Consider the following 16,179-nt stretch of genomic DNA (forward strand, 5'->3'; position numbering starts at 1 on the left):
ATCAGGCGGTGGAAATCCAGACTCGATTCTATATTTGCATCAGATTTGCACCATTAAATATGAATATGAAGTGGCTCAGTTGTGTCTGACTCTTTGCAACCCCATTGACTGTAGCCTGCCAGGCTCCTCTGTCCATGGGATTTTCCAGGCAAGAATACTGGAGTGGGTTGCCATTTCCTTCTCCAGGGGATCTTCCCGACCCAGGGTTTGAACCTGGGTCTGCCGTGCTGCAGGCAGACTCTTTACTGTCTGAGCCACCAGGGAAGCCCTAAAGGTGAACTGTGGCCCGACCTCCCCATCATTGTCCAGTAACTTAGGTCATGTGATATTTGAGACCTGGGCAGGTAGGCAGGCCAGGTGTTACTCACAGGTCCACAGAGGGAAATGGGGCCTCCTGTCCCAGCTGCACTTCCTTCTTCCCAGAGCAGCTTCTGGCTCCTTCCATGGGCAGGCACTAGGCTCAGCGCAGGGATGTGGAGTTGTCTCTGACAACATAGTCTCTGACCTCAGCATGTTCAGTTTAGGGGGAGGCGTATATGTTCACAGATTCTAAACAGCATGCAAAGGGCTCGCCTGCCCTGCCAACTGTGGGGCGGGGCGGGGCGGGGGATGCCCACCTCTCCTGGCAGAGGGCAGGTTGCGCCTCAGGTCCAGATGCCCCTCTGACCACAGATTCCCTTCAGAGAGGTGCCCAGACTCCTGACCCCAGTCGGCTCACCCTCAGCCTCACGGAGTCCCCCAGGCTCCCAGCCTCAGCCCCACCTTCCATAGTCTCTGTTTCTCTTACAGATGTGCTTTCTGTCCTTCCAGGCAGGACTGCAGACCTGTCCCTCCCCTTCCCCTCACCCACTCCCCTGTCCCTCCTCTGTTGAGTCCCTGGGTCCTACAGATTCTACCCGTGTCGACCTCTTGGGCCCTTGACTCCGTCCCCTCCTCTTTGTTCTCACCGTTCTTGCCTTAGGCACTCAGGCTGGGTAGAGCAGTGGCTCGGAGCTCAGGCTGTAGGTCAGAGCCTAGCTAGCATCCCATATCTGCCACTTACTGGTTGGTGTCCTGGAGCAGACTTCCTCACCTCCCCAGGCTTCAGCCCTCCCACTTTTGCAGGAGGATGGCAAATGAAAAATGAGATCGTGTATGGCAAGCAATAGCACAGCGCAGGCCCAGGTGCAGTCATTGGCTGCTTGTTGGGAGGAGGTGGGGCACCCTCCTGGAGCTCTTTCCCGGACGCCCTGCTCCCCACCTCCTCTTCCAGGCCTTCCTCTTCCTGCCTACCAGGGCTCTCTCTAAAACGGTCTCCTGCTTGTCACTCCCCTGCCCAACGCCCAGTGGGTGTTTACTGCTCTCAGGATCAAGTCTGGTTTCTCAGCTTAGTGCAGCAAGGTCTGTCCTAAAGTGCCTCACTCCTCAGCGGAGCATCCTTCAGCCACATGCACCCAGATGTGAGCTCTGAGCTCATACAGCTGTTTTCGATCTCTGTGTCCTATCGCCTGCTCTTCCTCAGGTTTGCAATACCTTTCCCTCCTCTTCACCTAGTTAATTCCTTTTCAGTTTATTTGCTGTTGTTCAGTCGCAAAGTCGTGTCTGACTCTTTGCAACCCCAAGGACAGCATTCCAGGCTTCCTTGTCCTTCACTATCTCCTGGAGTTTGCTCAAATACATGTCCAATGAGCCGATGATGCCATTCAACCATCTCATCCTCTGTCATCCCCTTCTCCTCCTGCCTTCAAGCTTGCCCAGTCAGAGTCTTTTCCAGTGAGTGATAGGTACTGCATAAAGTGGCTCCAATACTTTGGCCACCTGATGGGAAGAACTGACTCATTAGAAAGACCCTGATGCTGGGAAAGATTGAAGGCAGGAGGAGAAGGGGACGACAGGATGAGATGGTTGAATGGCATCACTGATTCGATGGACATGAGTTTGAGCAAACTCCGGGAGTTGGTGATGGACAGGGAAGCCTGGCTTGCTGCAGTCCATGGGGTCGCAAAGAGTCGGACACAACTGAGCAACTAAACTGAACTGAAAGTGGGAGGGAGGAAGGAGGAACCGGAGGAGAGTGCGAGGAGAGAAGGAAGGAAGAAACTTTTGTGCCTGCAGAATCTGCATCCTCCCCGAGCCATACAAGAAACTGCCGAGCCTGGCATGCTCTTGGTGGTTTGGCACCATAAAACTTTTCCTGGCCAGGGCTCAATAATTAAATGATCAGTGTCCCTGGGAAAAAAAACAAGGAAAGACCCAAGTGAGAAAGACTTGGAGATGATTTTTTTTTTTTAAATTTTAAATTGGTCCAAGAGCTGTTGGAGAGGGAGGGAGTGCAGTTGGAGAAGATGGAAGTGATGGCTGGATCAGGGTCCAGAAAGAGATGGAGGGCGTGAGACCAGGGCAGCACCCAGGGAACTGGTCCTGGACCCACTGAGAAAATCGGTGAAACATGCAGACAGACAAAGGAGGTGAGGATGGGTACAAATGCAGGTGGATTTGTAGGTGGGGGTGGATGGATGGATTGAGAATGTCCATTCTAATTATATTATTATTAGCATTTTTGCTCTTTTTTTTCTTAAGATCAAATTTAAACACAGGGAGGTAGCTTAGTGCAAGGGTCAGCAAATATTAAAGGGCCAGCCAGAAGTAAATATTTTAGGCTTTGTGGGCTAGATGGTCCGTCTCACAACTATTCATCTCTGCAGTCGTAGCACCAAGGTAACTACAGACGAAAGTAACTGCAGTCTACGAGGTAGATGTTCCAATAAAACTTTATTTACAAATGCAAGAAGTGGGCTGAATTTGGTTTGCCACCTCTTAGTGATCCATAAAGTGCACTGTATATGTGCTTCTGTAAGGAACAGGGACTAGACTGGCTGGACATCAGAGGTCACTATCTCCTCCTCCCTTAATAGTTGTGAGACAGGTCTGCTAACCTTTCTGGGGCCTCAGTTTTTCTTTCTCTTAAATATCTATTTGATAGCTGTCCTGCCTGCCTCTGTGTGGGGCTCTGATGGCAGCCCTTAGGGGTCAGTGTAACTCATTCCTTCTATTAATATTACTCTAAATAAACATGAAGCAGCTCAAATGTTAGTTCCATGAAGCAGAGATTTTTTGTTTTTTCTTGTTTTGTTTTTGTACTATTTTTAAAGGTGACTTTCCCTTTACACTTAAAACAGAATATTGGCTATAGTCCCCGTGTTGTACTATACATCTTTGTAGCCTATCTGACCCCCAGTTGTTTGTACCTCCCAGTTCCCCATCCACGTGTTGCCCCTTCCCCTTCACTACACTACTACTACGAAGTCGCTTCAGTGGTGTCCGACTCTGTGCGACCCCATGGACTGCAGCCTACCAGGCTCCTCCATCCATGGGATTCTTCAGGCAAGAACACTGGAGTGGGTTGCCCCTTCCCCTTCACTGGTACCCACTCATTTGTTTTCTGTACATATGCATTTTGTGGTATAGTCGTTAGTTTGTGGTGTTATCTTAGATTCCTCCTATACATGATATCATAAAGTATTTGACTTTTCTGACTTATTTTGCTTAGAGTAATGCCCTCCAAGTTCATTCATGTTGCTGCAAATAGCAAAGTTTTGTTCTTTCTGTGGCTGAGTAGTATCCCATTGTATATCTAATATATACCGCATCTTCTTGATCCACTCCTCTGTTGATGAACACTTCGGTTGCTCTCCTATCTTGGCAACTGTATAATTACAGTGCTGCTGTGAACATTGGGGTGCATGTATCTTCTTGGATTAGTTTTTGTTTCTTGTGGATATGTACCTGGAAATGAGATTGCTAAATCATATGGTAATTCTGTTTTTCGTTTTTTGAGAAACCTCCATTCTATTCTCCACCAATTTATATTCTTAGCAGCAGTGGGTTTTTTTAAAAAATCACTTTCTGTTCACTCATGTAGCCCAAACACCCAGAATAGCACTGAGCGTGGAGTAGATGCTTAAATATTTCTTGAATGAATGAATGATGAGAATAAAATAAAATCTCTGCTTAGTCATCCCAACCATCCCCTCACATTCCAACAGCCCCTAAGGCTCCAAGTGTCAGAAGACCTGGCCTCTGGTCCCAGTTTTGCCTCCATAAGATAAAACCTCATCGTATAGCTTCAGTTTTCTGACTCTAAAGTGGGGGAACAGAGAACCCCCTTCCTGCTTCCTAATGGGGCTTGTTATGGAGTTCACAGAGAGAACCAGCATGGAGGAGCAGACCTAATCTAGAGCAGGGCTCTCAGACTCGAAGGCATGCTGACTGGTGGAGATGCTGTTAAGATACAGTGTGTTAGTCGCTTCAATTGCGTCCGACTCTTTGTGACTGTAGCCCACCAGGCTCTTCTGTCCATGGGATTCTCCAGGCAAGAATACTAGAGTGGGTTTGCGTGCCCTCCTCCAGGGGATCTTCCCAATGCAGGAATCAAACCCAGGTTCAGGTTCCACTGGGCGCAAGACTCTGCCATTGCTGATGAGCTCCTGGGTGATACTGACCTCCTGGTGCTCAGGCCACACAATGAGTGTCAGGTGTTAGCTCTCATGGATGTCAACTGACACAATGATTGGTACCTGGATTCATGAGAGTTCTAGCCTCTCTGACACGCGGGGAGCAGAGATGATCTGCGAGTTCATTGGCCCCTTTAGTGATGTCCCAATAACTGCAGATATGAGCATTGCTGATTTAACAACCCTGTCCTCATTTTCGGAGAAGGCAATGGCACCCCACCCCAGTACTCTTGCTAGGAAAATCTCATGGACAGAGGAGCCTGGTGGGCTGCAGTCCATGGGGTCGCGAAGAGTCAGACACAACTGAGTGACTTCACTTTCACTTTTCACTTTCATGCATTGGAGAAGGAAATGGCAACCCACTCCAGTGTTCTTGCCTGGAGAATCCCAGGGACAGAGGAGCCTGGTGGGCTGCCGTCTCTGGGGTCGCACAGAGTTGGACACGACTGAAGCGACTTAGCAGCAGCAGCAGCAGTCCTCATTTTATTAGCTCTTCCATGACTGAACATTAGCTAGAACTCCCTAGCCAAACCCCAACTAGAGTTTGGAGTTCCGTGATCCTGTGTACGCATTAGGACTGGTAACCTTGGGCCTGTTTTGTATTTGTCAGTCTCCTTCATTTGCTGCTTTATTTGTTTTGGGTGTGACTAATCCCACGGAGCTCTTGGGTCTGCAACCTTTTCCTGGGTAATTTGTAAACTGATGTGTTTTCCAGGAGACATTTAATCTGAGAATTTTTGCTCAGCCTCAAAGGGCTTATTGTGTAAGAGGCACACTGTATCCGGCCAGGGAAGAGGCTGTGATGAACAAATAACATTAACAAGGACAGCAGAAAGAGATCTCTCCTCCCAGCTCTGTCCCCTAGTTCACTGCTCGGCAATCCCTTGAGCAGATACCGAATATCTCAGCATAACAAAAATATGTCCAAACCACTAAGTCCTTGCAATCAATTTGTTGTTGTTCAGTCGCTCAGTCATGCCCGACTCTTTGTCACCCCATGGACTGCAGCATGCCAGGCTTCCCTGTCCTTCACCATCTCCTGGAGCTTGCTCAAACTCATGTCCATGGAGTCAGTGATGCTATCTAACCATCTCATCCTCAGCCGCCCGCTTCTCCTCCTGTTGTCAATCTTCCCCTGCATCAGAGTCTTTTCCAAAGAGTTGGCTCTTTGTATCGGTGGCCAAAATATTGGAGCTTCTTACTGGGCAGCAAAATGGTTTAGTTGTTCCCTGGATGCTCTTTCCCGTGCAGTCCAAGGGTGAGTGACAGGTTTTAAGGATTTTCATACTCAAAGAGTCGGACATGATTTAACAACTAAACAACAACAACACTCGACAATTCCTCTAAAAGGAGAGGTTGTCTAGCTGCCGAGTGACGGGACAAGGAGGCATGGTGCTAGGATCAGATGCTAGGATCCCTGAACTGCCTTTCATGTAGGGTTTTGGTGCATTTCAAAGCCCTTTAAAATATAGGAACTATTACTTCATTTGGGCTTCCTTTGTGGTTCAGCAGTGAAGAATCTGCCTGTGAAGGCAAGAGACTCGGGTTCAATCCCTCGGTCAGGAAGATCCCCTGGAGAAGGAAATGGCAACCTACTCCAGTATTCTTGCCTGGGCAATCCCATGAATAGAGGAGCCTGGTGGGCTACAGTCCATGAGGTTGCAAAGAGTTGGATACTACATAGCGACTAAACGACAATTACCTCGTTTAACCTGCCCAGATTGACATGGTAATATTGGAACGCAGTTTCTGACCTTCAACCCCATGATTTTTGGTACCAGCTCTTGAACGTAACAAGTAAGTTTACCCAGTAGGTTCTCAGTTTACTTAGCTTCAGCACCAAAAGTCTCACGTCCTGGGAATCCCCTCCCACTTTTACAACTGAAATGGTCCTCCTGGATGGGCTGAGACTTGAGATTTGTCCTACTTGTTGTAAAGCCCTATTTCTGCTGTACCAGAGAAGGCGATGGCACGCCACTCCAGTACTCTTCCTGGAAAATCCCATGGACGGAGGAGCCTGGTAGGCTGCAGTCCATGGGGTCACTAAGGGTCGGACACGACTGAGCGACTTCCCTTTCACTTTTCACTTTCATGCATTGGAGAAGGAAATGGCAACCCACTCCAGTGTTGTTGCCTGGAGAATCCCAGGGACAGGGGAGCCTGGTGGGCTGCCGTCTATGGGGTGGCACAGAGTCGGACACGACCGAAGTGACTTAGCAGCAGCAGTAGCAGTGCTTCTCAAACTTCAATGCAGGACCACTTGGTTCAAATGTAGATTCTGGTTCAGTAGGTCCTGGGCAGGGCATGAGGCTGTGTATTTTTAACAAACTCTGATGCTACTGATCTAGGATCACACTTTGAGTAGTGAAGCTCTAACCTAATGACTCCATGGGCGATGGGAGCCCTGAAGCTCAGGCAGCATTCCAGAGGGCTCCCGAGTGAGCTCCCACCATTAAAGATGTGGCTTGGCCATCAGCCCAGAGAACCCACCAGAACATGGTTGATGGCCCTACCAGTTCATCAGTGGGGGCTCCAGGTGACTTCTCCCCTCCCCGCTGACCTCTCTGACCCCAGACAAGCCCTCTCCACTCCCTTGAAGCCTCACCCAGCTGACCTATTCCCTTGACGTTCATTGAAGACCTCAGTGCCAGGTCTGTGTGTCTTGAGACTCGGGTATAATCCTGGGAAAACCAACTAAAGGCTCCCTGTATGGGCACCTTCAGACCATCAGGTTGGTCCTCCTAAGAGCTGAGTGAACAGGGCAGGGTGAACAGGTGGGCAAAACTCAGCTGGATTGTCTTAGGGACCTTGTATTTTGGGAACTGGCCTAGTTTGTTACTGAACTGTAACCTAGCTTATGCTTACTGATGCTTCCGCCTGTCATAACATATATGTCTGGTGATATTGTTAATTTCTGAGATCTGCTGTCATTCCAAGGACCACTGTTTGACACTCATTGTGTGAGACTATCAGCTTTAAATTTCAAAATACTGGAGGTGATGTTGACACTGAGATATTTGGTTATGGGGTGCTGGATCTGTCTGAGTTAGATCTTTCTGACATTGTCCCTCTGATTATGTCTTGTCTGAATATTCAGCAGCAAAGGCTGCAAGATACATCTCAACAGAGGGGACTTCCCTTGTGGTCTAGTGGCTAAGACTCTGTGCTTCCACTGCAGGGGGCACAGGTTTGACCCCTGGTCAGGGAACTAAGAGCCCACAGGTTATGTGGCATGGCCAAAATCTCAAAAGCTATTAAGCATCTTGTATAAAGTGTGGGCCTGAGAGGCAGCAAGACTTGGGCTTGAGTTCAGACTCTGCCACTTACAAGCTGAGCAACCTTGCACCAATTGCTTTCTGAACCTTAGTTTTTCCATCTAGAAAAAGGGTTATTCATGCCCATCTCACAGCACCACGGTGAGAATGGACGAAGATCATATGTTTAAGAAGCCCGACACATAGGAGCTGCTCAGTGAATACCAGCATGGTTATTGTTTAGTCGATAATTTGTGTCTGACTCTTTGTGACCCCATGGATTGTAGCCGACCAGACTCCTCTATCCATGGGATTCTTCAGGCAAGACTACTGGGGTGGGTTGCTATTTCCTCCTCTAGGGAATCTTCCTGACCCAGGGATTGAACCCACGACTCGTACATCTCCTGCATTGGCAGGTGGGTTCTTTATCACTGAGCCACCAGGGAAACCCATCCTCACTGTCCATTATTTTTATTCTGCTTTCAAGAAACTGAGCCTAGAGAAGACGTGTTGGTCTTGGTGGAGTGGAGAAGGCAGGGGGAACCACTCAGTTAGAGAATTGACAGCAGATCTCGGGACAGACAGCGTGCTCCCGTCTGTCCTGCACTCCTGCATCTTTGCTAAGACATCGTGTCCACTTGTCTCCACAGGCACAGGGAGAATTTGGATGGACGATGTCGCCTGCAAGGGCACCGAGGAGAGCATCTTCCGCTGCAGCTTCTCCAAGTGGGGGGTGACAAACTGCGGGCACGCTGAGGATGCTGGCGTGACGTGCAAGAGACACTAACAGTGGGCACAGCCCGAGGTCCGGGCCCAGCTGCTGAGCCTCCTTCCTGCATTCCTGGGGTGGGGGCAATGCTCGGGGATCCCCTGGCCACGCCTCTGCCCTCCATGCCCAGCCCAGCACCCCCAGACCTCTGTAATTCCCATCCCAGGACCACGGTGACCTGTCACCCTCCTCCTCTTGGACATCTATTCCAAAGCACAACTCTGGGATCCACTGCCTGTCTCTCCCTTCCACCACGGTTCCTGCATGGAGCCCTGGTCGACTGGATCGCCTTTTTCCAGAGTCTTCTAAACACCGTGCCCTCAAGGCTACCTGTCCATGTTCTCTGTGGTCTGTGAGTTACAGATGGATCCTGGCGACCAATGCAGCAGTGAAGATGGGTAGGAGGCATCCCAGGTCGATTACTCTGCAGATCATTCCCAAACCTCAGGCCAAGAGTTTTGACCAGCAAGAGACGATACTGAGTGATTCACCTTCCCCTCTTTCCTCTGCCTCTGCACAGCGTTTGTTAGTTTGGGAAAGTGACATAGAGGAGGGGCGGCTCTAGGAGTGAGAGGGAGATGCCAGCCTTCTGCAGGAACCAGTCTGGATTCCAAGAAGGCAAGTGAAAGGAACATTTACTGAGTGACTGCCATGTGTGCTACATAATATCTTGGGTGCTCAATTCATGTATCACTTTGCAGCACTCCTGCAAGTCATGCTGGCTTGGGTACCACTTGACCTCCAGGTAGCACTCGACTGACCCATTCACCTAGCCTATCAGTCAGATGGAGAATGAGACCATTGTTTCGACCTGAACTTTCATTATGTCTTTGCTTAGACTCAAGCAAGAAGCTGGGGTGCAGCACAAGTTGACTAAAAGATTACATACTCCAAATCCCATAGGGTATAAGTTCAAGGTTGGATGTGACTGGCTTCCAAGGCAGCCATCCACATAGGAGGATGGATTTAGAGGGTGACATGGGAGCTATCTGGGCTAAACCAAGGCCAACCCTCAGTCATCTGGCAATCAGGATTAAAGCCACGTTGCCTGTGTCTCAGAGCTATCTGGAGGCGATGATACAGAACCTTCCAGGCCTCTTTGGGTGTCATCCTGTGGTCAAGAAAGCACATGTCCTGATGGAGCCTATAAGACTGGAAGGAAATGCGGATTCCCTACTACATCTAGGGGAAGAAGAGGCTGTGGGCCTCTGGGAGCCCTCAGTCTGCACCCCTTTCCTAGTGATGGGGAGATCAGAGTCTGCTTTTGACATGAGGAGCAGGTCATGCTGGGCATTTCTGTGTTCTAGGCCTGGGGAGCTTCATGGTAGCAAGTGAGCATAGGCCCAGAGACCTTGGGGGAGTCACAAACTCAGACACGCCTCAGATCACAGTCACCTGTCCTACGTGGTGGGCATCGCCTGCCTGGGGAACGCGAGGGCTGGGACCCTCTGGGGATGAGACCAGCAAAGCTCCTGGCTGACAACTAAACCAGTACATGCTATTGGTTGTTCTTTGCTTATAATATGCTTATTATCTGCTATGTTTACATAACATGCATGTACTCATGCATCTTTTCCCAGAGCCAATACATGTATGCATATATGAACACGGCACTCTTTACTACATAGCTCAGTACATCGCAAAGTTTGCATTTTAAAAAAAGAAAATACTCAAGGTGGAAGAATGTCACATTAAGTGAAATAAATCCCTAAGTTTGTTCTGACAAAGAATCCAGTTATCCCAATGAAGACCCATGTAACTTTCTTACCTAGTCTTTTCATTCGGGAAAACATAAGTCTTGCTTTACATCAATGAAAAACCATGGTGATATGTGTTTGAACTTTAAAAGCAATGTCTACTAGTTTACATTCCTACTTAAAGGGACGTGGAAATAGCCATGATCCTGTATTTCAGGGACTAAGGGAAATTAGGCCAGGCCTAAAATACATTAGACCTTTTGTAAGAATTTCAATAAAGCTGAAAATATGATGCTAACAAGTTTCCCTCACATTTTTTCTCATGAAAACCCAGTGAGCATGGGAAGGAGGCGGGCAAAAATTGGATAGGTCTGATCATTTTTCAGCAGGAATTGGTAGAATGGACAGCTTATGAGAAGCTGCCTTAATACTTCCAGAGGACGATAAACATAGTCTAGACCAAGAACTTGATGGCATATGAAGTCTTAAGTTACCTATTAGGTAACCTAAGGAAAGGGTCTCAAGCAAAAGAATGATAATCAAGACCCAGGTTATAAGAGAATTGCTTTTGTATTCCTAAAGGAAAGTCCACCTGTCAATTTCTCACTTCTCCAGAGCTGTTGGCACAGACAGTAAAGAACCTCCCTGTAATGCAGGAGATCCAAGTTCGATCCCTGGGACAGGAAGATCCCCTGGAGTAGGAACTGGCAACCCACTCCAGTATTCTTGCCTGGAGAATTCCATGGACAGAGGAGCCGAGTGGGGTCACAGAGAGTCAAACACAACTGAATTCTTACTTGGGGATGTGCTTTCATCCAGAGTTCCATTAACACAGAAGACCACCCAAGGTCTGAACCCCCCAGTGAGAAGCAGGAGCCCCCAGGCCCAGGACCCGGGCAGTGTGTGGGGTGACCTGGGTCATTGGGTAGTCCCGGTCACATGCTCATAGCTGCACCTCCAGGAGAACCTCATGGCCCCAGGCTGGCCGTGGGCCCTAATAATTTGCCAAAGGAGATCAAAAAGTAGACTTTCTGGAAACACACCAGAGGCATGGTTTCCTCCTCTAAAAAGCCAGGTGATACCCACCCCCAAAGAACTGTGGCTCCCACTCTATGTTCAGGCTACGTGGAGAAGGGAACTTCTCCCCTCGAATGTCTACAAGGCCCCAGGTTTCCCTGGTCTCAAATACCCGAGAACCCATGGTGCCTGCATGGGTTGTAGTCAAGCCGACAGCTGTGGTGGGTTTGAGTCACAAAAGAAGTTACGGCACTCTCCACCACAGTCACCTGGGGGCTTCTTCAGCCTCATTGTTTCCTGACGGTTATTCTGACATTTCTATGAGATGTCAGCTGTGTGAAGCACCTGTCTTTCTCTTCTTGGAACAGCTCTCCCTTCAGCCCTCCACGGAACACCTTTCCCATCCCTTCTTTTCTCTGCTCCTCCACCTTTCGATTCTGGGAGCTGAGTTGAGTTCTGACTGAGGGGAGCTTTGTCACTGAATCCTCTTCACCAGCTCATCCCCCAGTGAGAACAGGCTAAGGAGCTTTCCAGGAGGACTCTTAGTCCCCTAGGGTAGTGGTCTCCAATCTTTTCAGCACCAGGGATCAGTTTTGTGGAAGGGATCAATTTTTCCACAGACTGGGTGGTTGGGGGGAGGAGGTTTCAGGAGGATTCTAGTGCATGACCTTTATTGCGCACTTTATTTGTATTATTATTATCTTGTGATATATAATGAAATATATACAGCTCACCATCATGCAGAATCAGTGGGAGCCCTGAGCTTGTTTGCCTGCAACTGGATGATCTCATCTGGGGGTGAGGCAGTGGCAGCCGCTCCCTATTGCTAACACCACCACCTCAGCGCCACCTCAGATTGTCAAGCATTCGATTCTCACAAGGAACATGCAACCCATATCCCCCCCTTGCATAGTTCACAGTACACTTTGAGCGCCTATGAGAATCTGACGCCTCTGCTGAGCTAATAGGAGGTGGAGCTCAGGCGGTAACCGGAGCAATGGGGACCCGCTGTAAAAACAGATGAAGCTTCACTCGCTCACCCACCGCTCACCTCCAGCTGTGCGGCCTGGTTCCTGGCAGCCACCCGCCAGTATCCGTCCATGGCCTGGGGGACTGGGGACCCCTGCCCTACATGGGGACCTCCCACCCTAGCTGGAGGGAACTTGAACAATTCCCAGCTCACTATGAGCTCTGCTCTCAGTGCTTTCCTCAGAAATTGTTCTACCCAGCCTCCCAGGGTTCACACAGATTCAGCAGACAACATGAGGGAACCCTGTGCACTTTTCTGGAACTTTCTTTACGTGGCTCCCTAGTCTCAGATGCTGTGCCCAGCAAATTCCAGCCACCTTGGCCTTCTCAACCTCCAATTTCTGTCTCCTCACCTCATCAAGTTTCAGCAGAGAGCCTAGGCCAGTGCAGGCTGACCTCATGGGCTGTCTTTTTCTCAAGGAGCACAGACTTGTGCTGCTGTTGCTGCTGCTAAGTTGCTTCAGTCGTATCCGACTCTGTGCGACCCCATAGACGGCAGCCCACCAGGCTCCCCCGTCCCTGGGATTCTCCAGGCAAGAACACTGGAGTGGGTTGCCATTTCCTTCTCCAATGCATGAAAGTGAAAAGTGAAAGTGAAATCGCTCAGTCGTGTCCGACTCTTAGCAACTCCATGGACTGCAGCCTACCAGGCTCCTCCATCCATGGGATTTTCCGGGCAACAGTACTGGAGTAGGGTGCCTGAGGTCTAAAGTCTAAAGATACTTTGTCAAGTATTTTGACTCCCTAAGTCGTGTCTGGCTCTTTTCAATCTCATGAACTGTAGCCGGGCAGGCTCCTCTGTCCATATGATTTCTCAGGCTAGAATACTGGAGTGAGTTTCCATTTCCTTCTCCAGGAGATCTTCCCAACCCAGGAATTGAACCCAGGTCTCCTGCAGTGCAGGCAGATTCTTTACCACCAGTGCCACCTGGATCCAAGTCTTATTTTCACAACTTATTAGATGAACTTCCAGCTTCAGGACCATCACCTATAACTCAGAGTATCCTACATGCCTTATGTCACAAATATTTTTCGAGAATATATTAAAAGGGTTTAAAAAATCTAAAGGGTTATGCAAATTGTTTTTGTTCAGTCGCTAAGTTGTGTCTGACTCTTTGCAGCCCCGTGGACTGTAGTACTGCAGGCTTCCCTGTCCTCCACTATCTCCCAGAGTTTGCTCAAATTCATGTTCATTGAGATGCTATCCAACCATCTCATCCTCTGTCTCCTCCTTCTCCTTTTGCCTTCAGTCTTCCCCAGCATCAGAGTCTTCTCCAATGAGTTGGCTCTTTGCATTAGGTGGAAAGTTTTGGAGCTTCATCTTCAGCCTCAATCATTCCAATGAATACTCAGGGTTCATTTCCTTTAGGATTGACTGGTTTGATCTCCTTGAAGTCCAAGGGACTAATATTTATATAATAACATGGAAGACTTTGACCTTTGGTTTACTGGAAAGATGGTCATTATAATTTAAAATTTTAAGAATTGATCGAGACAAGACGAATACCTTAATAAATAAATTCTGGGACCAAAATAAGTGTAGTTCATTATAGTACCATATTGTCAGGGTATCCGCCACAGATTTATCTGCATTGTCAAGGAAACACAGAATTTGGGTTTTTTAAAAATTCACTCTATGGGAGTCTGCTCATGAGACAGAAGGGCCTCTAGGTCCAATTCTTTTCTGGAAGGGCAGACAATGAAGTGTCTGTGATGTGAACAGCTTCAAAATACATTTTGCAGCCCATTTCTCCAGCTTTACTGAGTAACAGGCCAGAGTGTACAGGAACTTGAAGGGCAGAACAGACAGGAGAAATGGGAATAAAAACTTTCTGTAGTTCCCGCCACTCTAGAAAGCCCACTGTTAGCTCTCTGGTGACATCTGCAGGCCAACAAGAGAATGACACGTTTGAAAGCCTTCCAGGAAGAATACACCCTCTAGGGTCAAATCGGAGAAGGCAATGGCACCCCACTCCAGTACTCTTGCCGGGAAAATCTCATGGACGGAGGAGCCTGGTGGGCTGCAGTCCATGAGGTCGCTAAGAGTCGGACATGACTGAGCGACTTCACTTTCACTTTTCACTTTCCTGCATTGGAGAAGGAAATGGCAACCCACTCCAGTGTTCTTGCCTGGAGAATCCCAGGGACAGAGGAGCCTGGTAGGAGGCTGTCCATGTGGTCACACAGAGTCGGTCATGACTGAAGCGACTTAGCAGCAGCAGCAGCGGGGTCAAATCAACCAGATTATTCTAAAGCCGACTCTAACGTGCATAGGAATCACCTGGGGATTTGGTTTAAACTCAGATTCTCATTTAGTAGGTCTGGTTTGGACCCAAGATTCTGAAGGTCTATTTCCTGGGTGATGCCCAAGGCTGCCTGACCACCTCACCTGTCAGGCAGCATTGAATGTCAGAGTTGGGAAAGGTATCAAAAGTCATCTGTTCAACCTCCTAATTTGACAGGTGAGGAGGCATGAGAGCAAGGGGAGAAGGCAGGCACCCCCACAAATATAAGTAATGTAGGATGTTTCATTTCTCTCAGTCTGCCTTCCATGTCTATAATAATAAACTACATGAGCTCAGAAAGGTTTTCCAGCTCTTATGCTTAGTGATGACATTACTTGCTCAAGGCCACAGGTCTAGTCTTTGCCTCTTCTGACGAGCTCAAGAGATCAGGTTGGATGGCAGAGGCCCCTGAAGGTTAATCCAATTACCAAGTGCCTTGGGCATAAAGATGGCTGTTTTGTATAATTGAATGATTTTTTTTTTTCTTTCCTGTTTCTCCTTGACTTCCTTGTGCTCCTGGCTGGGAAAGTAACTAGTTCTAGATGAAGTAGAAGATGTTCCTGGTTTCCAAATGAAAGTGATATTTTCCAGATGGTAAGAGACCAGTCCAGATTGCAGAAGGGGAGTCCAGGGTCAGAAATCACAGAAATTCTACTGTCATCTCTAGCTGCAGTTACAAAGAAAGGGCACCTCCCAAAACAGTCGCTTCGGCACATCGCCCACCAGGTTACAGCAGGGCTACCTCACCCTGAGCCTCCTGTTCCCCAGTGCACCCACCTCTCCAGATTCTGTGGACCCCCTTCCCTCCCCCACCCAATGTCACAGTTGCTCCCTGTAGCTGTGCTGTGGGGAAAAACAAACAGGACTGTAGATTTTTAATTCAAGGACATTTGGAGACAAATCCAGCTAACTCTGAACGACATTAGGTGTCCTTGGTCCAAGTTTTGGAGTGAATTACCTTAAAAAAAAACAAACAGCTGATGCTGCATTTTACAATTCAAGGCCTTGGAGTGAATTACCCCCAAACCACGATTAATTGGCAGAATATGAAAATAAGCGCTGACTCATGGAATTCATTAACATTACCATTTAAAGTAATAGTTCAGCTATATGAAATTAGAAATGCAAGAAGTGGACACTTGTGTGTATGATCTGGCATGGAGTAGTGGAAAATTCCCTGAGTTGGGAAACAGAAGATAGGGGATTTATTTCTGAATCTGCCACTTACTAGATGTATGTCCTTGGGCGAGCTATGTAGCCTCTTTGGGACCCAAATTCTTACATTTGTAAGATGAAAGGACTGTGTTAGATGGTCTCTGAGTTCCCTTCCAGCTCTGATTTTTTTCGACCTCAAAACCTGTATGCTTGTTTGCTTGCTAAGTCGCTTCAGTTGTGTCCGACTCTTTGCAACACTATGGCTTTGCAACCCTAGCCCGCCAGGCTCCTCTGTCCATGGGATTCTCCAGGCAAGAATACTTGAATGAGTTGCCATGCCCTCCTCCAGGGCATCTTCCTGACCCAGAGATTGAACCCACATCTCTTACATCTCCTGCACTGCAGTCGGATTCTTTACTACTGAGCCACAGAGGAAGCCCCCAAGCCTGTAAAGGTTTTAGAAATTCTACGAAGAAGAAT

At 48.4% G+C, this 16,179-nt stretch overlaps 1 protein-coding gene across 1 annotated transcript in view; it reads left to right on the forward strand.

Annotated features, from left to right (window-relative positions):
- SCARA5 (scavenger receptor class A member 5) overlaps nt 1-10,511 on the forward strand; it is a 133,176-nt gene extending 122,665 nt beyond the window's left edge. Inside the window, exon 9 of the mRNA NM_001102499.1 lies at nt 8,398-10,511. Coding sequence (NP_001095969.1) covers nt 8,398-8,534 — 137 coding nt within the window. The 3' untranslated portion in view covers nt 8,535-10,511. The remainder of the gene's footprint in view (nt 1-8,397) is intronic.
- Nucleotides 10,512-16,179: the final 5,668 nt, after the last annotated feature.

The sequence above is a fragment of the Bos taurus genome, chromosome 8 (genome assembly GCF_002263795.3).
Source record: "Bos taurus isolate L1 Dominette 01449 registration number 42190680 breed Hereford chromosome 8, ARS-UCD2.0, whole genome shotgun sequence".
In the NCBI taxonomy this organism is placed as follows: Eukaryota; Metazoa; Chordata; class Mammalia; order Artiodactyla; family Bovidae; genus Bos; species Bos taurus.